At 37.9% G+C, this 21,188-nt stretch overlaps 2 protein-coding genes across 5 annotated transcripts in view; both read right to left on the reverse strand.

The window, feature by feature from the left end:
- The window catches only part of LOC133531493 (endothelial zinc finger protein induced by tumor necrosis factor alpha-like), a 33,298-nt gene that overhangs the window by 5,488 nt on the left and 6,622 nt on the right, over positions 1-21,188 (reverse strand). For 2 of the 3 annotated variants that reach the window (XM_061869747.1, XM_061869746.1), the window contains exon 4: positions 19,302-20,956. The exons of the other annotated variant lie outside the window; for it this stretch is intronic. In XM_061869747.1, the coding sequence (XP_061725731.1) occupies positions 19,602-20,956 (1,355 nt within the window). In that variant the 3' untranslated portion in view covers positions 19,302-19,601. Of the gene's footprint in view, positions 1-19,301; positions 20,957-21,188 lie in introns of those variants that run through there. 3 annotated transcript variants of the gene reach the window in all.
- LOC133531491 (zinc finger protein 271-like) lies at positions 6,294-17,072 on the reverse strand. 2 transcript variants are annotated; one of them, XM_061869744.1, is made up of 3 exons: positions 16,811-17,072; positions 10,808-10,951; positions 6,294-8,697 (listed from the first exon to the last, which is right to left on the reverse strand). In XM_061869744.1, exons 1-3 carry the CDS (start codon positions 16,887-16,889, stop codon positions 6,854-6,856), a joined length of 2,067 nt encoding a protein of 688 aa, XP_061725728.1. In that variant the 5' UTR covers positions 16,890-17,072; the 3' UTR covers positions 6,294-6,853. The 2 variants fall into 2 exon arrangements, with proteins under 2 accessions (XP_061725728.1, XP_061725729.1); XM_061869745.1 differs by lacking the exon at positions 10,808-10,951.

Raw genomic sequence — 21,188 nt, forward strand, 5'->3', positions numbered from 1 at the left:
GTCCTTATCACTGCTAACTTGGTGCAAACCTTCATAATTTTTATTTTTTTGCAAAAAAAGTCCTTGTTGCATTGGTGCAAAAATAAATTAGCTTTAAATCCACTCCACTATACTTTTTTATTTATTTAGGTGAACAAACAGTCACTACTAGAAAAGCTTAAAATTAAATATATCTCTGTTTACGGTATGTGTGACCAACACCGTTCACCACTTAGGGCCTCCGCTAGCTGACGCGGACGCCCGCCGCATGCGCACGCTCACGGGTCCTGCTCCCAGGCCAAATCCGTCGCACGCGCCCGCGACAGTTAGCGCTGTTCATACAATTGCTTATTAGGGCCTCCGCGGACCCTAGGCTCCCATGAGCCGTGGCAAAATGCCAGGACAACGCGAGGAAGAAGATTGAATAGGTGCTATCTTTCACTTCATATCAGTAGATGTTACATTATTTAGTTAATCTCTAAGTATATCTATTATAAGTTTTTTTATATACACCAGTACTGCAGCCAAAAACATCCATCTGGTTAAAATGTGTGTTGTAAGTGCATGAGCCTACGAAAGAAGAGCGCGCTCACCGGCGTGGGCGCGGCAGCGGCCGGTCGCGAACAGCCGGTGCGGGCGCGTCTCCCGCTGTCTACATCGTTAACGGAGGAAATGGCGGCTCGCGGCGGTGACAGATGTACGGGCCGAGGCGGGCTACGATCAAAATTTCAAACATGCCAGTTGGGCACTTTATAAAACTCAGCTTATTAACGCAACGCAATCAGTGGTTATTACAGACCGTATACCATTGCCTCGAGCAACATTCGCCTGGAACTTAAATCTGACAGATCATATTTTTTTAGTAACGGCTTTTTAGTAGCATCGAAGGTGCCGTCGCAGGCCGTCGTGAGCACTCAAGCCTGAGGAAGGAACCCCGAGGGGTTAGAAACATGTCGCCAATAGCGACGAATAGGTAATTTACGTGAGTTTAACCGCTTTTCTTTAAACAAATTATGAGGTAGGTTTTAAAACAATCTACTTTATTTACAATAATAATATACATATTGGATATATATAGATAGAGGTTTACTATAACTAGCTTATATCTAAAATAGGCCCTTGAGGCATTGTACCAAGGATGCTGGTGGCATTTCCTCGTTGTATCGCAATACTGATACGTTGTGCGAGGAAGCCGCCAGCTCTTCGGTCACCAGTTACGTCAACCAGACGTGTAACGATTTCTCCAAAAAACTTGTGCGCGCTGGGACCCCATGGACCTAGAGTTTCAACACCAAATGGTACAAAATGCTACTCTCTACCGAGGCACTTATATTTATTACTAACTTACTTACTCCGTTGGCTCAGCGACCCAAAATGAGACTTGGCCTCCGACACAAGACAGCGCCACTTTTCTCGGTCATGTGCGACCTCTCGCCAATCCGCCTCCACCATGTCGCTCCAGCGATACCTAGGGCGTCCGATAGGACGTCCTCCTGCTAGGCGACCCAGGTACGCTCTTTTTACGTTCCGATCTTCGTCCATTCTCTCATTCATTCATTCGTCATTTATTACGTTTCAAAATTCCGGCGCTTTCCGCCACTGCGCCCGCTTTTACATTAGTCCGGTGTTGGTGGGACGGTGTCAGTGTCTACGCAGGAAGCAACCCACACTAACATCCGTCCCAAGCTCCAAGGAACTAAGGCACCCCATCAGGCCTCTTGCCATCATCCCTGATAATCACGTAAGTATAATTGCTATAAAATATAACAGTTGCGGTCTTTGCTATCAAAATCGCTGCAGAGTTATCTTGGTCTAACTATAATATTTCTTCTACATAAACTACGCTAATTTTGTCATCTGGCTGAAGGACCAGAATAAAAAAAAAAGTGGATCCACCCAGTCAACAAACCTTCAAAAATTTGCCAATACTGTACAGCTACACCCGTTATGCATTCTTTGAGAAAAGCAGACTATATGATATATTGTGTTCGTAAGCTAAAATGAGGTATTTAGGATCGTTTAATGAAATAGCCGAAACTGTTAATTATATTTATTTGCCGATACAACTTACAAACTATGTTTTAACAAAATGTGTCAAACGCCATGTCAAATCATCTAATCAATAATAAGCATAAACAATTTGATGACACAAATATAACTAAAGACTCCGTGATTCCACAACACAACATTACAATATTAAGAGCCCTTAATCCTTGGAGCGTTCTCCGATTTCACGAAATAACGCTCGATAGATGGCGTTGGCGCTCGGTACGCGAGCGCCGGCAACGCGATGCGCGTTTCAATGCAGACTAGAATAATCTTGATAGTTTTCAATATAATTTCAAGCAACATTAATTTTAGTGTTATATGATATCATAAGGGCACTCTTTATTTTATTTTATATGCACAGTAGTTTTTTTTATGTACACTACTACTAAGTGTACAGACTACAGAGTGTACTATAACCCTTGCTCTTTATTCTGTCTCTTTCACACCAATGGAAAATGAAGAAGTTAGTAAATGACTGCAGGTATAAATAAAGTATATTAGTGCGATAGAGAGACAGATAGTGTTTCGTTGTCGTATCGTAAACGATTGGCATGTTGGCCACACACTTGCTTGTTGCCTAGCCAAAATACCAATCGTTTGCGTATATTAGTGCGATAGAGAGACAGTAGTGTTTCGTTGTCGTATCGTAAACGATTGGCATGTTGGCTACGCACCCATGATACCTAGCCAAGAAGCCAATCGATTGCGCATATTAGTGCGATAGAGAGACAGATAGTGTTTCCTTGTCGTATCGTAAACGTTTGGCATGTTGGCTACGCACCCATGCTGCCCAGCCAAGATGCCAATCGTTTGTGCATATTAGTACGAGAGAGAGACAGATAGTGTTTCGTTGTCGTATCGATTGGCATGGTGGCTACGCACCCATGCTGCCTAGTCAAGATGCCAATCGTTTGCGCACATTAGTGCTATAGAGTTTCAGTGTTATTTGAAATCACTTTAGGGTTTGTATTATTATTTATGACCCGAATGAAGTCCATCCAGGTTCTTATGATGGAGTCAGGAGTTGGTCATCAGAACTCCTAATCTACTCATTATAATTCCATCGTGCTTGGGCTCAAAAGATTTGCCCTGACGAACACCATCGATCTAGATGAGGTCCAGGGTCTCATGACGGAGTCAGGAGCTGGTCACCAGAACTCCCCAGAACTCCTAATCTACTCATCATAACTCCATCGAGTTTGGGCTCAATAGATTTACCCTGATGAGCACCATCAATTTAGATGAAGTCCAGGGTCTCATGATGGAGTCAGGAGTAGGTCACTAGAACTCCTAATCTACTCATTATAATTCCATCGTGTTTGGGCTCAAAAGATTTGCCCTGACGAGTACAATCGATCTAGATGAAGTCCAGGGTCTCATGATGGAGTCAGGAGTTGGTCACCATAATTCCTAATCTACTCATCATAACTCCATCTTGTTTGGGCTCAATAGATTTGCCCTCACGAGCACCATCAATCTAGATGATGTTCAGGGTCTCATGATGGAGTCAGGAGTTGGTCACTACAACTCCTAATCTACTCATTATAATTCCATCGTGTTTGGGCTCAAAAGATTTGCCCTGACGAGTACCATCGATCTAGATGAAGTCCAGGGTCTCATGATGGAGTCAGGAGTTGGTCACCAGAACTCGTAATCTATTTATCATAACTCCATCGTGTTTGGGCTCAATAGATTTACCCCGACAAGCACCATCAAATTACCATTATGATGAATAGATTAGGAGTTCTGGTGACCAACTCCTGAGTCCATCATGAGACCCTCGAATTAATCTAGATCGATGGTACTCATCAGGGCAAATCTTTTGAGCCCAAACACGATGGAGTCATGATGAATAGACTAGGAGTTCTGGTGACCAACTCCTGAGTCCATCATGAGACCCTGGACCTGATCTAGATTGATGGTGCTCGTCAGGGCAACTCTATTGAGCCCAAACACGATGGAGTTATGATGAGTAGATTAGGAGTTCTGGTGACCAACTCCTGACTCCATCATGAGACCCTGGACCTCATCTAGGTCGATGGTGCTCGTCATGGCAAATCTCATGAGCCCAAACACGTTGGAATTATAATGAGTAGATTAGGAGTTCTAGTGACCAACTCCTGACTCCATCATGAGACCCTGGACTTTATCTAGATTGATGATGCTCGTCAGGGCAAATCTATTGAGCCCAAACACGATGAGGTTATGATGAGTAGTTTAGGAGTTCAGGTGACCAACTCCTGACTCCATCATGAGACCCTGGACCTCATCTAGATCGATGGTGTTCATCAGGGCAAATCTATTGAGGCCAAACACGATGGAGTTATGATCAGTAGATTAGGAGTTCTGGTGACCAACTCCTGACTCCATCATGAGACCCTGGACCTCATCTAGGTCGATGGTGTTCGTCAGGGCAAATCTATTGAGCCCAAACACGATGGAGTTATGATGAGTAGATTAGGAGTTCTGGTGACCAACTCCTGACTCCATCATGAGACCCTGGGCCTCATCTAGATCTATGGTGCTCGTCAGGGCAAATCTTTGAGCCAAAACACGATGGAATTATAATGAGTAGATTAGGAGTTCTAGTGACCAACTCCTGACTCCATCATGAGACCCTGGACTTCATCTAGATCGATGGTACTCGTCAGGGCAAATCTTTTTGAGCCCAAACACGATGGAATTATAATGAGTAGATTAGGAGTTCTAGTGACCTACTCCTGACTCCATCATGAGACCCTGGGCCTCATCTAGGTCGATGGTGCTCGTCATGGCAAATCTCATGAGCCCAAACACGTTGGAATTATAATGAGTAGATTAGGAGTTCTAGTGACCAACTCCTGACTCCATCATGAGACCCTGGACTTTATCTAGATTGATGATGCTCGTCAGGGCAAATCTATTGAGCCCAAACACGATGAGGTTATGATGAGTAGTTTAGGAGTTCTGGTGACCAACTCCTGACTCCATCATGAGACCCTGGACCTCATCTAGATTGATGGTGCTCGTCAGGGCAAATCTATTGAGCCCAAACACGATGGCGTTATGATAAGTAGATTAAGAGTCCTGGTGACCAACTCCTGACTCCATCATGAGACCCTAGACCTCATCTAGATCGATGGTGTTCGTCAGGGCAAATCTTTTGAGCCCAAACACGATGGGATTATAATGAGTAGATTAGGAGTTCTGGTGACCAACTCCTGACTCCATCATGAGAACTTGGACTTCATCCGGGTCAAAAATAATAATGCAAATGCAAACCCTAACGTAATTTCAAGTAAAAATGCGTTTTTCAGAAAATCGCAGCCAAATAACACTAGACCCTACTCATAGTGTTGTGTTCCTGCCGGTGAGTAAGGTTGCCAGAGCTCAACGAGGGGCGGGAGGGGGTTAGAGTCGGCAACGCGCATGTAACTCCTCTGGAGTTGCAGGCGTACATAGGCTACGGATACTGCTTACCATCAGGCGGGCCGTAAGCTTGTTTGCCACCGACGTAGTATAAAAAAAAGGACCACTGAAAATCCATCAATAAGCGAGAGTCTGTTAAGCATAGTGTAAAAAATGAACTTTTATTAAGATTTTCTAATCGCAGTATATAGCACTTCTCGGAACTCCGTAGCTGATTACGATCGCAACGAATGCCTGACAATCGAGCACAGGTCCGTCCTCTAAGCGCGCTCCGCGCGGACTGAGAGCGGGGCGTCGCTGCTGCGTGATTTATACGTGTTTTAAAAAAATATAAATTTACGGCAATGTAGGTCCCATAGTTATGATTTTTTTTTTATAGGTTAACATAAAGTTACAGTTTGCTATAATATTATTTTTAAAGCAAAATATGCGTACAATTTGCGGAAAAAAAATATAATAAAACCCTGTTTTCGCCAAAAAAATGAAGAAAACTCGGAAGGTATTTTATCAGTTTTTTCAAATGAATCTTCGATTGTTAATCATTCCAGCCCCTCGTACGAGATATGTTGAATCAAATTGTAGTCATTCATGTACCAAATGATTCTTGTTTACAGCAAAATTGAGAACCGAAACGCCACATCTCACTGCAAAATTTGGAAAAGACTCCCAAAAAAACTCATTAAAAAAGAGGTTTAAAAGAGAAAATGAAAATTTGAACTGTTGGAGCCGCTAGTTTAGGAACCGATTATTTAAGTACGTTACCAGTTTTTGAATAAATACTAATAGTTACGTCGTAATCTTGAATGAAAAAGGAAGCATTTTACAAAATACGCTCGTCTGTAGGAATAAGGACTCTTAAGTCCAAACAAAAATATGAACGTAAAAAGGGGTCATCCATTAATTACGTCACACGTTTAGGGGGCTGGGAGGGGGTCAAGAAAATGTGACATGTTGTGACAAGGGGGAGGGAGTCACGAACTTTGTGACGTCACTTTAACTTCATCGGTAACCGATTTTTTTTTTAATTTATTTGATGGACATTTAAACAACGATTTTTTGGACCTGTAATCGTTTTTATTCGGTTATTTTTCTTTCCCAATCGGTTTTCTGTTATAAAATTACTATATATTATTTTTGCAAAAATATTTTGATAAAATATACCTAACTCGATTTGCCCATTTCGTTGAAAACTAAATTGCAAAAATGTGACGTCACACCAATGGAGGAGGGGTTTGCTAAAGGTGACCAAGTGTGACAAGGTGGGGGGAAGGGTCAAAATACCTCGAAATTCGTGTGACGTAATTAATGGGTGACCCCAAAAAGGTAATACTCTTTCATTAGAACACAATACAAAAAAACTGTAACACAATAATCAAGCCTCTCATGTCCTCGGCATATTCAAATCCAAAAACAATATTTATGACACTCCGGAGAACTCTTTATGGTACTTTTGACCATGTACTTTTAAATAATGTGACTGTCTGAACTCTTTGTTACATATTTCACAAGAATACGACTTTGTAACAGCGTGGATTCGTTTGTGTTTAATTAAATCACCACAACGTTTAAATAGCTTCGGACATGTTTCACAAAAGTACGGTCTTTCTCCTGTGTGTATTCGTTCATGTTCGTTTAAATTCTCCAAATAAATGAACGTTTTCTTACACACTTCGCAGCTGTATGGCCTTTCTCCAGTGTGGGTCCGCCTATGCTTTATTAAAGTCGGCTTTACTGTAAACCTTTTTTTACATATTTCACAAGAATAAGGTTTTTCTCCAGTGTGGGTTCGTTTATGTTTATTTAGACTTGAAACATGTGAAAACCGCTTTTCACAAACACCGCAGGTAAACGGCTTCTCACCAGTATGGACCAGTTGGTGTTTCTTACAATCCCCCGAACGTTTAAATCGCGTTGCGCATATATGGCACGAGAATGGTTTTTCTCCAGAGTGAAATATTTTATGTGCCTCTAGACTACTAGAATAGTTGAAACGTTTAGGACATATTTCACAAAAGTAAGGTTTGTCATTCGTATGGATTAGTCTATGTATCTTTAAATTACCCGATTGCCTGAATTCCTTTTTACATATTTCGCAAGAATATGGCTTTACGCCAGTGTGAATTTGTTTATGAGTTCTTAAAGAACTTGGAGTAGCAAAGGTTTTTTTACATTCTTCGCAAGAATATGGCCTTATCCCAGTGTGGATGAGTTTATGATTTCTTAAAGAAGTAGTAGTAGCAAAGGTTTTTTTACATTCTTCGCAAGAATAGGCTTTTTCTCCCGAGTGAGTTCGTTTATGGCTTTTTAGACCACTCGGTCCCGAAAACGACTTTTTGCATATTTCGCACGAGAATGGCTTTTCCCTCGTATGGGTTCGTATATGTATCTTAAGAGCACCCGATTCTGTAAATCTCTTTTTGCAGGTTTCACACGAGAATGGTTTTTCTCCAGTGTGTATTCGTTTATGTTTATTCAATTGAGTCGGTAACGTAAACTTCTTTTTGCATATATCACATGAGTTTAGTTTAACACCATGGATAAGTTTATGTTTTTTTAAATCACCGGAACCGGTAAATCGTTTAAAGCACATTTCACACTCGTAAGGCTTCTCCCCGCTGTGAATCCGCTCATGTATTGTCAAGCCACCTAATTTAACGAATTTCTTTTTACAAACTTCACACGAGTATGGCTTCTCGCCAGTATGGATTCTTCTATGAGCTTTAAGTGTGGTCGCATGCTTAAATAGCTTTCCACATAATTCGCAAAAGTACGGTCTCGCTTCTGAATGGCTTCGTTTATGTGTCTCTAAGTGACCTAATTGTGTGAATCTTTTCATACATATTTTACACGAGTACGGTTTTTCACCGCTGTGTATTCTATGGTGGTTGACAAGGGAACTGGAATACGCAAACTGTTTTTTGCATATTTGACAGGAGTAGGATTTTCCTGACATGTTCTTCTTCCGCTGGTGAAACTTCAAATGATGTATTAGATGGCCTTTTTGTTGGTAAATTTTACCGCAAACGTCACAAACGTATTTTGTTACCATTAGATTGTTTCTGTTTGTTTTCTGAACGCCTATAGTACTTTCTTTGCTAAGTACTTTAATAGTATCGGGTGTTTTAGAGCGAGTTCTGAAACGCACGACGTCATAGCGCTCAAGCCGAATCCAGCAGTTCTTGAGCGCGAATTGATCTCCGTTGCGGACGCTGTTTTTAGCCGGTTCCTGTCGTTCGCTGTCGCTCTCAATAGCTGACGTGGCTGAAAATATAATACCTTTAATAGAAGTCAGATTTTAGACAAATATAAAGAAATATTTTGGGCAAAATCTTACACAGATGACCTAGCCCCAAACTAAGCAAAATTTCTACTATGGGTACTAGGCGACGATATACATACGTATATAGATAAATACATACTTATATACATAGCAGTGGCGGTGCGTCACAAATATTCGTAGGAAACCCGAAGCTAATTTTGCTTTCCTTTTCTCCATAAACCGATCGTGAAAGTACTTAACTGGCTGAAATTAGACAAGCCGGTGGGAATCGAGTTCTTTGAACGATCCGCCACTGATACATGGAAAACACCCATCACTCAGGAAAAATTATCTGTGTCCATCACACAAATAAATGCCCTTACCGGGAAACGAACCCCTGACCATCGGTTTTATAGGCCCCACCCACAAGGCCAGACCGCCCGTCAAATGTAACTATAAGATATCGTAAGAGCAATTTACTGATACACCAGAAAAACCTAATTAATTCCAATTTTATTAGTTACCAACCACTACGCTAGGCGAAGGTGCAGCTCATAAGATTTCCTTTGGCAAGATTGGTCCTTAGGAACCAAGCATTTAAGAAGTAGAGCCACCAAGATTTTTGGTGTTAATTTAGGAGGGGGGGCTTGATATCTTCGTTTAAGCTACTAGGCCAAGTTTGGTATCGTTTTCATAGACATCGGGGATGCCGAGTTCATTAATTCTATCATATTGATATCATTCCAAAGTAAAAATATATAACATCGCATTAGGCTAAACCTGTAATGATAGATTTAAGTTTTATTAATAAATAAAAAAAATAAAAAAAACATATGGATATTCCTCTTCACGCTAAAATCGCTAAACAAATTCAGTCATAATTTGATATAACGATAGTTTGAGTTCCAGGAAAGAACATGGGACAGTTTTTATCCCAAAAAAATCCCTTAACACATTCACTGCCAGACAAAAAACGGCGCACTACCCCTGAAACTGGTGGTCTATAGCTGCGTACAAAACAACCCGCCCAGCGTGTTGTCCGGCATCTGAACAAAGTTCACGAGCGCCCACCAGGTGGGTTCCCGGCAGTGAATGTGTTAAAGGTGAAAAGAAAAGGGTAGGTTTGTATGGGGAATCAATAACCGCTTTAGATGAAATCTGCGTCTACCTTTGATTTCCTTGAAAATGATACCAAACGTGACTTAGAACCTAAACTTACAACCTAACAAAATGATGGCAATGATGGTTGGGAAAAATAATAATAATAATAAAGCCCCTCCTATGAAAAGTCCCCCAGGTGTGTTCTCTGCGGAAGGGTGCCCATAAGGCTGGCTACGTTCCCTCGCTGAATGGCGATGCCTATTCTTTGTTTGTTTTTTTTTTTTTTTATTCTTGTAAGGGATATGGGCGTTGTGGCTCCACACTATGTAATGTTTCCTATATTATTTTGTATTGCTTTTATTGTAGTCAAGGTATTAAATATCGATACGGACAAAGTGACAAATATGTACACACAACCTTAATATATAGGCAATAAGGTGGTGTATATATTTTACGCCGTATCGATATGTAATACATTGACTGTACATATATTGTATAGGGACCGTGCGCGTTGGAGGGTCTGCCATCTTGTGACCTGAATCGGAACCATAAACATGCACATGTACACGTCACGTGTTTTCTTGTGCATAGTAGGTTCTGCCATCTTGTGGGCTACATCGGAACAAAAAACATCGCATTTACGCCTCGCGCCAAAAATCTGACGGCTCATGTGCTGCCTCCTATAGTTCATGCACGCTATATGGTTTTATTTTAACAATGATATAATTCAAATGCCTATATAAAACCGAATATAAAAGACAATAATTAACTCCTACACATAAAATAAAGCAACTTACTTTTTTTTTATTCTACGTCGATGGCAAACAAGCATACGACCTGCCTGATGGTAAGCAGTCTCCATAGCCTATGTACACCTGCAACTCCAGAGGAGTTACATGCGCGTTGCCGACCCTAACCCCACCCCCCTCGTTGAGCTCTGGCAAACCTTACTCACCGGCAGGAACACAACACTATGAAACAAAAGTGTGACATCAGGCTCCTGCACAGTACCTGGCTCCAGCAAGAGCTCGCCTTTGACCACATGCTCGGTGTACCGGCCTGCCAGTGCCGCTAACTCGCTGACATCATCACTGTCCGAGCATGAAGCTTTCTTTACGCACTCCTCTTCTCTATAATCTGCTTCCTCTTTTACAACTGTTAAAAACAGGATCTTTATATGACAAATGAAAAATAAATAAATAAATCTAAATATTATTTATTTATGTTCAGGAGAACCAACAGCTTTACATTTACAATAGGACAACGAGATTAATACAGAGAGCCAATTACAGGAACTCACAAGTAATTACAAAGTATATAAAAAAATGCTAACACTGACGCACACACACATGCGTACAAAGTGAGAAAAAAAACAAAAACACAATTGAAAATGAAAATACAAGAAGAAATAGAAGCCATTAAAATAGACCCTAGGTTCGGAAACACTTAGTTCATTAGCGTCCAGAATAATTGAGGTCTCGAAGTTCGAAAGAAAAAAGAACATACAGTAAAATATATCAGATGTCAATGCTGATAAAGCATATTTTAAAGTTCATATCAAGGCGCTAATGCACTAAGTTGATGAATAAAATTCATTTAATCGCGTAATGAAAAATTAATAAAGAAACAAAAAAAAAGAAACATAAACACCGCTTAACCAGACTATGCCTCACATTAGGAACTTTACAATTGAATATGTCAATATCAAGTTCCTTCGACAACTCATTTAGCTTACAACTCGCGCTACTATTATAGGGATATTCTTACACAAATTTACTAAGTACCACGGTAAGCTCAAGAACGCTTGTGTTGTGGGTACTCAGGCAATGATATATATAATACATAAGATTAAATACATAGAAAACATCCATGACTCAAGAACAAATATCTGTGTTTATCACACAAATAAATGCCCTTACCGGGATTCGGGATTCGAACCCAGGACCATCAGCTTCATAGGCCGGGTCACTATACCAAGCTAATAAATCAAAATCAAAAAATTCAAAATAATTTATTTTATAAATACACACATGTATGTACATGATGCAGGACATGGAGCCAGCCACCCGGTAAGCAAATAAATGCCTGTGTTGGGAGGCAGGTTTATGAGGTTTATAAACATGCTTGTGTTAAGCTTTTTACGATTTTAAACAAAATAAAATAAACACATTTATAAGCAGCTTATGTATTACATAGAGCATGCTTAGAAATATTACAATGTGTATTCATATTCATTCATTTCGTAAATGCATGATACATTACACGTTATATAATACAACTAATCATTAAAGATACATATTAATCATACAATGTCAGATTATTAACAAGAATAATAATAACAGATATAAAAATTAAAGGAAAATAAAATTCAAATAAATGTCACAGAATTCTCGGATGTGGTGTGGTGTTCATTTCTTTAATTTCCAATAAAAAGAGTTATTATTTTCTAACGGCTCTAACGATTTCGCTGAAATTTGGTATATGGGGGTTTTTTGGGGGTATACAATCTATCTAGATTAGTCTTATGTTTGGGAAAACGCGTGGTTTTCGAGTTTTCATGCGTTTTTCTTTCGACGCAGAATATGGTCGCTAATTTCGTAATGCCGGCCACTGTACGTCTGGTCCAGCGGGTTAAGACGCGGACTGCTAAACGAGTGTTACGGGTTCGAATCTCGCCCGGTGACTAACTTTTGTTTTTTTTTTATATGTTCAAGTTTATATATAATTTTTATTGATTTAGACAAGTTTACTTTAGTAAAAAAATGATCTATGTAATAAGAGAAATTGACAATAGATGGCGTTACTCTGTGACAAGTGCTGTAAGGTTAAAATCGATTGTAAATAATAATAATTGTCAGTTCACATTTTAAAGTTTATGTAGATTATCACCTATACACCACCATATTACAATAAATAGTTATAACCGAGCAAAGCTCGGTCGCCCAGGTACTGTTAAACAAAAGAAACTCATACTGGTGTCCTGAGTCGACGCTGCTCAAAGCGAATGCCGAGCGGGCAAGTTTGCGGGCAATGCGGCGTCGAGCGGGGCGTCACAGACAGGTTCAAACTTGTTTGTGATTTGCAGCGGCGATAAAAGCGTGCCGTCATGTCGTGCAAACAAATAATTATTGAAATACAATATAAACCAGCATCTTGGCTATCATCTCACACTTTATACAAAAATAGACTATATAAATGAATTGGAAGGTAAATTAAAGTATTTATTTTCACTTTTAATCCATTGCATCTTAAGGTTTCGTATAAAGTGGGAAATTCTCCAAACCGTCTTCTTTGCTTCACTACGACACTAGAACCTTCTTTTGTAGAAAAGCAACACATTTTGAGCCATAAAGTCTCTTCTAAAAAGAAATCAAGAATGTCGTCTGACGTCGATGTCATAGTGAACGCGACCGATTCACACGAGCGGTGAGCGTGCACTGAGGCAGCCTCACGCTCGCCCGCCCCGCTGAACGCTCCGCTCCGAGAGCGTGCACTCAGGCCTTACACTTACATAGCTGGTTTTGGTAGACTTGGTTAGTCTGCAATTAGTTTTAGCTCTTTTCCCCCTTTGTCTGTTTCTCAAACATCGCAGGCTGTCGGGCCTTAATGGAAAGTGACTGATGTTAGTCCTTATGAATTTTGCGACATTAAATATGAATTGTGATTATAGATAGCGTTAAGTGTAATTGTAAATAATGAATTATTTATTGTTATGTTAATAATTATGAAATTGATAATTGGGTACTTGACTGACACATGTTGAATATTATAACAAAATTGAGCTAAATGGATAGAAAATGGGCCATTCATTATAAAAAAGTGTAATTTAAAAAGACATATTATGATTATAAATAAATACAAGGCTTTGAAGGCTTAAAAACAAAAAAAAATAACTTTCAAATTTAAAAAAGAAAATGATACCATTCGATTCCTTAAATGTTATTGAAAAATAAATTGTATGACAACTATATACATAAACGCAATATTTCACGGTCAAAATAGCAATTTTCTTGGTCTTCCATACATTTAGGACAGACTAATATCATGTGACGTCACATCACATTATTATCAGTTTGTTGGAGGCGTTTCGATCGTCGAGTGCGAGCGTCAGACTTTAACTCTCATTTCTGACCTTTGTGTTGCTTAAATGCCACGAGTCCTATATAGACATTTGATCCTCAGGAAAATCAAGATCGATTGACATTATTTACAAAAAACTGTCAAGTAGCCAATTCAATGTATATATAGGTACCGTATTTTTTGACGTTTAGATTTTATTTTAGAAAGTTTCTAGACTAGTATTTTTATACAATTTTGGTGTTTGACGATCCTTTTGGGAAATTCTTATTATTAAGTTTGCCCATATCTATAATAATTCAATGTTTTTTTAGAACAATACTAACTGCATCAATAAATTGCTCTGATATTTAGATTAAGATGATATTTGACGATTTAAAAGTGCTTGTTGCTAGGCCTATTTGAATAAAGAATATATTGACTTTGATATAAATAGCTGCCAAGCCGGTGGGCCGAGGGGCGTGAGCTATTATCCGTACCGCCCGCTTCTGGAGCACAAACTGTATTGTGTGTGTCTGTGTGGGTTTGGGACTTCCTAGTATGGCGATCGTAACATATTCTCCGTATCCTCATAGGATAACGTTTTTAGCCACCGTAAAACCACCCAACTATAGTCCAAAGCTCCCAACTATGGTCCACAAATAAACTCAATTTTTCTCGTTCAGATGTGTATTTTACTATATTGTTGTAGTTCTAAGGCAAAGTATGTTTATAAATGGAAGGTAAAACTAGGAGTAAACCACAAGGAACATTGGTATAGATACTTAATTTCCTTTTGAACTTGTGGACCATAGTTGCAGTATTGGACTATAGTTGGGTGGTTTTACGGCACTCGTATGGTTTTGAGTAAATATCAAGTTCCCTGTTGATTTTATTGTAGAGGTAAGAAGATTTAGCATTGAACTGCGAGCTTGCAAAGTATGTGCGTGTATGTGAGGTCATAGCTATGTTTCCTATTTTTTTTTTACTTTTATATGTAGGATTGTATGGTATTAACTTATGCTTCTTAAGTGTTGATTGCAAGATAAACAGTACACTATTAACACTGCACTTATCTATCCAAGTTGGTAAACAGCTAAGACAGTCATGCCATAAATAAAAAGTCTCTGTTTAAAAATGAACTTTAATAGCTGTCTATAGAGTTGAAAACTATAACTGCCATATAGGGCTGCGCATGCAGTAAAGGGTTAAGTACTAGATAATAATATAAGTTTATGTTACACATAAACTACCTAGCTTACATAGAATGTGTCTCTACCCTCTAGAACATAGATGAATAAGATGTGTCGTTTTAAAGTCTCATTCCAAATGTCACATTATTAATGGAGAAATTCATGATTTACGATTTAATATTTCAGAACAGCCTGTATATAGATACACCGTAATTAAAGTCGTCATCGTGAATGACTAATACATTATGCTCCTATTTGTTGATGATTGATTTGAATTAATATAACTTTTAAAATTGTTTTTTATTATGTTTATCTAATCAAATAGTTTACCATATTAGAACATGTTGTTACCTAATGTAATGTGTGTTCTTTTTCTGTATTCCCCTTTCATTATGTGGTGCACAATAAAAAATATTTTATTATTATGTTTTACAAGATTTCTCTTTCTCAGCCTAAGCTGGTAATTATAGGATCCCGTATCTACGGGGCGCGCCGGAGCCAAGTAGATGATGCGTTGCATCAAGTTAAATTAAATTATAATTATTAACATTCCTGAGAATGAACTCTACTCGTGATCTCAGTCAATGTCCAGAGAGTAGACACATGTTGTATAATAGGAGTCTTGTCTGCCAACAAAGCACTCCGTGGTTTGGCGGAAAAATAATGTAATTAATTGTAAGCGTGATATGTGAATAAACATTTATTTATTTACTTTTTTAGACAGACTCTAGGAGTCATCAATTTAGTGTGCTATGCCAAATCTAAAGATCAAAATCTAAAATAAAGTGGTAACCAGAAATAATGGAATGAAAAATGAAAAAAAAATCAAAAAAGTTTATTAGGTTAAACATTATACAATTTGACAACAGTTGGATCTGAGTCCTCCTTGTAAGTATATGCATACCTGTATCAAGAGAACCCTTTCTTAATGTAGGTACATAATATAATAAACAAATTCATTGAAAAATAAAGGCAACTTAATCATTAAAAAAAAAATTAAATTGATAAAGTTACTGAAATGAAATGAAGGATATGTTGGCAATGGCAATTGACATCATTTCGATTTTGGTTGGAATTTTGATATTTGATAGGCAATCTTGTATGGTCATGGACTTTAATTGTTAAGCCATTCAGGGTTTACCGATATTTGTTCCTGAGTCATGGGTGTTTTCTATGTATTTAAGTTTTCTATGTAATATTTATTTATTTAATCTTTATTGCACAAAAGAGGCATTCGCTACCAGTCAACCTAAGCAGAGATTGTGAGCGGTGCTGCAATTACAACAGCAAAAGTGAATCAAACAAAAATATCATTGTCTAAATACCCACAAAACATGACTTAATGAGCTTACCGTGGGACTTAGTCAATTTGTGTAATAATGTCCTATAATACTTATTTCCAGAGATCGGAACTATGGGAGTAAAACTTTAACAAAACTTATCAAGCGGACATAAAAAGAGTGCTTATAGCCTTAAACATATTCGAATACCTATGAATGTAAATATTTTTATGGTTGTAAGTACTATACTATTCCTATCCCTATGGACATGAATATTTTTAGGGCTGTATGCACTATTTTATGTCCGCTCAACAAGTTTTGTTAAAGTTTTACTCCCATAGTTCCGATCACTGCTTATTTTTTTTTTTTTATACCGTTTGAATTGATAACTAAATTAGTTTGAACTACTAATGAATCAAAAATTAAAGTCTGTGACTGGTACAGGATTAAAAAACACAGCTTAGTGCTCTAAATAAATAACTTACCCTGATCCATAACTTCATTTAGCTCCTTTTTCACGCGCGTCGTCACCAGCGGCATGACGCCGCGATTCCTACCCTCCATTACACATTTACAATTGTTTAGCCTGGGTATTTTCTTATGGCCGGAAAACGATACGTTGAACAACGGTATAATTACATACTTACAACTCTTATAAGTAACCCAATGAAATGTTTAAAAGTATAAATTAACAAGAAGTACCGGTTCATATACAGAATAATAACCTCTCAAGCGTCACTGAGTCAGCAAAATAAAAGCAATCGGAAAGGAAACTATATGATTTGACAGTTGTCGCCGTCAATTTACCAAAGACACATAGTTCTAACTTTTTTTACAACTACATTAAAAGTCTTTACAGACGGGCGCATCGGAACGTGACAGTCCGGTCCGATGCCTGTTCAATCGTGTGCATGGTTACCCGTCGTACGTCCGTTAAGGACGCAGCTATGAAATGCCAATTAAATCCACACTTTATCAGGCCCGAGAAAGAGTATTTTTCCGTTTCACCAAATATCAGCACATCGTTAAAAAAATGGTTCATATGCAAAAATATCAAACATTGAACATTTTTAGCAAATAGAGACAAAGTATTTTTTACATTTCAAATATTGTTAACGATGTGCTGATATTCCGTGAAACGGAAAACGAATACCAGGCCCAACATGGGGACTGATTTCGGGCCCGATATAGGAAAGTGTGGATGTAATAGGCGATCTAAAAAAACAGAGGGTCTATCGCGAAAACCGAAATTCGCAAATTGTGGGAATCATTTCTCTTTTACTCAATGAAGGTGTAATTAGTGACAGAGAAAGATGCCCGAAATTGGCAAACTTAGATTTTCGCGGTTATAGCCTAGGTTTGAAGGGGTTCGAGTAGGTAAATATACACACTGCAATTTACTACATAATAAGTAAAAAGATACTTCCTCAAATTTTCTGTTCGCGGTAGGCCCTCAGCTCCGCAACTTGATTTCGCGCTTCGTTACCCGATTTTCGTCGTCTATTTGGCCCGTGTCAAAGAGGGCGAATACAACTCATATATTCAAAGTTTTCGTTGAAAGTATGTAAGGTTTAAGAGGGGGACAGAATTCTTTAGTTACGTGTATAGAGTTATAACCCTTAAAAATAATCTTATAATTTAAATAACTAAGCTCACCAAACAAACCAAGCATTAAAATATGAAACACACCCAACTTCATGTTGGCAACTAAAGCCGACTAAAAACTAAAATGTTAATACTAGATTATTATACATTAAAACAGAAATAAAAGAAAAATACACAAACTATCCCCGCAAAAAAATTACTTTTCAGTCCCGAACTGTTCCCTACCTGGCCCAAACGTTCTAAATATGTAATAAGGACGCTTTGATAGGTTATTCGTATTAAGATACAAGGAAATCTCGTCCTTATGGCAAGCGATAACGTGGGGCATTTTGTCGGCCGCGGTCTTATATATTTGGATCATTCTATTCGGACTAGATAGAGAGTGAGGGGGGAGGGGGAGGGAACTTATGCTGCTACTACTACTAATATACAGTTGTGTGCAATATAATAGCAGTACCGTAAAACCACCCAACTATAGTCCAAAGCTCCCAACTATGGTCCACAAATAAACTCAATTTTTCTCGTTCAGGTGTGTATTTTACTATATTTTTGTAGTTCTAAGGCAAAGTATGTTTATAAATGGAAGGTAAAACTAGGAGTAAACCACAAGGAACATTGGTATAGATACTTAATTTCTTTTCGAACTTGTGGACCATAGTTACAGTATTGGACTATAGTTGTGTAGCTTTACGGTACATAAGAAAATGTCAATTAAGGGAAAACTATAACTTTAGATCATTAATATTGTATTTTTATATAATTATTCTGCATTACTTGATATTGTTTCAAAATTAACCGTAACATTTACTTCAATGATATTGGAATTTTTAAAAAAATCATGAAAATCAGCTGTTTTCACTAACTTGCGGAAATTCCTATAAAAACGTAAAACCCTACGAAAAAAATACGATTGTGTACTATAATTGTAATTTGGAATCTTTCCTATTATTTCCAATCGAAGCTTTACATCTAAACCCAAGTCATACAGAAAAAAATAAACTTTTCTATAAGACGATCTTCGTCGCAGAGTGTACTGCTATTATGTTGCACACGACTGTAACACGATTGTCTGAGATTTAGTACCCGTTAAAATAGTTGTGAGTGTGGGAAATAAATAAATAAGTATGTTATAACATTAATAAATTTATTTCATCTTAATATTTTGTGCCCACAACATTTAAAAAGAAATCGTATTCAAATGTACATTAATTAATTAATTTAAAGTAAAACAAAATCATTAATTTTATTATGCTTAGTAATAAACTGAAAACAATTAGAAGCTTCATTGAAAACATACATGACAACAAATCAATGAAAAAATCCTGAAATTAAATTATTATGTCATTCATCAGCTAAGTGAAAAGAATAAAGTCGAAATATAATACTTTAATTATAATAATATCGATAATGGGCATTTATTGTGAATAGATTCAGACCAAGCTAACTCTGCAGCGAATTTAATAACACAGACTATACAAATGTTATTTTAAAATTAAAAATTTCATAGGAGTTTGACGTTTTAAATAACACTCACAGAGAATTTAAAGTTAGTTTTAGTAATTTTTAATTTCTACATTTTTACTTTTGTAATTTACATGATGTGATGTTAAATGTTCGACATACCAACTAATTTTTCTTAGCTGTGTTATGAAGAGAATAATTGATTGTACTTTATGATCGTTTTTTCTTCCCGAGGGAATTCTCATGGGTGCGGATATGTCTCGCTAAAGAATGTTTCTCAGTAAATCTTCGTTTACATAAATCACACGAGTATCGTTTCTCTCCTGTGTGTATTTTTTCATGTTTTTTTAAATCGTTCAATCTTGAACATTGCTTTGAACAGGTTCCACAAGAAAACATTTCCCGCGTATGATATCGCATATGTGCCTTTAAACTACTAGAGTACGTAAACCGCTCTGGACATATTTCGCAAAAGAAAGGTTTCTCTCCAGTGTGGGTTCGCATGTGTGTCTTTAAAGAACCCTTTTCCGAACAGCGTTTTTGACATACTTCACAGGAAAAAGGCTTTACGCCCGTGTGAATTCTTATATGCTTCTTTAAATTGTCTGATCCACTGAACTGCTTTTTACATATTTCACATGTGTAAGGTTTTATTCCCTTGTGTATTTGCTTATGTTGTCTCAATTGACTACTGTCGCCAAATCTCTTTTCGCATATTTCACAGAAATATGGTCTCTCGCCCGTATGTGAGAGTTTATGTCTAGTTAAATGACCTATTTGCCGGAATTTTTTCCCGCAAATTTCGCATGAACGCGGTTTTGCTCCTGTGTGTATTAGTTTATGCAGCTCTAATTTGCTGTTTTCGGAAAACTGTTTCTTACAAATTGGGCAGGAGTGCGGTTTGAATCCTGTGTGAATTCTTTCATGTGTCTTCAAATGCCCCGATTGCGTGAAGGCTTTGTTACATAATTTGCAAAAATATGGTTTTTCACCAGTATGTACTCGTTTATGCGTCTTTAAAGCGCTAGCTTGGGAAAATTTCTTTTCACATACATCGCAAGAATAAGGCTGTTCCAGAGTATGCGTCCGCATATGTATATGTAAATTATTATTAGTCGTAAACTTTTTTTGACATATTTGACAACAATATGGTTTTTCACCTGTGTGAATACGTTGATGACGTTTTAATTTATTCGGTTTACTAAAGCCTTTTTTACACGTTTCGCAGGTTTCTAGTTTCGCGCCCTTAAGCTTTAAAGTACTCAACTGCTTAGGCCTCTGACACGGCATTTTATGTGCATAATTTAACAGTTGTTTTCCGCGTAAGTGCACTTTAAAATGGCTAATTAGACAATGTTTTTGTAGAAATATTTTTCCACATGTATCGCAAACATAGGAATTTGCCGTAGAGGTATGTGGAAAGGTGTCGATGGCAATGTTCGGTTGTAAAGTAGTCTGTTTAGCTTTGGATGGTACGTTCTTGGCTACGCACTGTTTTGAAACGGGACATGCAAGATTTTTGATAACGATGACGTTGCTCTTGAATCTCACGAAGTTTGATTCATCTAGAAATAAAAATTGGTGTAAACTTTTATAAGCCAATAAAATATAACGTTTGCGCATGTCTGAAGGATGCTTGTGATACTTTTTAAAGAAGCTGAAGTGCGTCTGAGCAAAGTTTTCGACGATTTTGACATCTATTTGGCGACCGGTCTGGCTTAGTAGTGATGCTGCCTATGAAGCCGATGTCCCTGTGTTCGAATCCCGGTAAGGGCATTTATTTGTGTGATGAACACA

Source organism: Cydia pomonella, chromosome 25, assembly GCF_033807575.1.
Source record: "Cydia pomonella isolate Wapato2018A chromosome 25, ilCydPomo1, whole genome shotgun sequence".
NCBI lineage: Eukaryota > Metazoa > Arthropoda > Insecta > Lepidoptera > Tortricidae > Cydia > Cydia pomonella.

Excerpts from the sequence above, each read along its gene's own strand:
- LOC133531491 (XM_061869744.1), bottom strand. The coding sequence starts at position 16,889 with ATGGAGGGTAGGAATCGCGGCGTCATGCCGCTGGTGACGACGCGCGTG. Across the intron at positions 10,952-16,810 it reads AAATGAAGTTATGGATCAGG|TTGTAAAAGAGGAAGCAGAT; the intron begins GTAAGTTATTTA and ends TGTTTTTAACAG. Across the intron at positions 8,698-10,807 it reads CGAGCTCTTGCTGGAGCCAG|CCACGTCAGCTATTGAGAGC; the intron begins GTACTGTGCAGG and ends TTATATTTTCAG.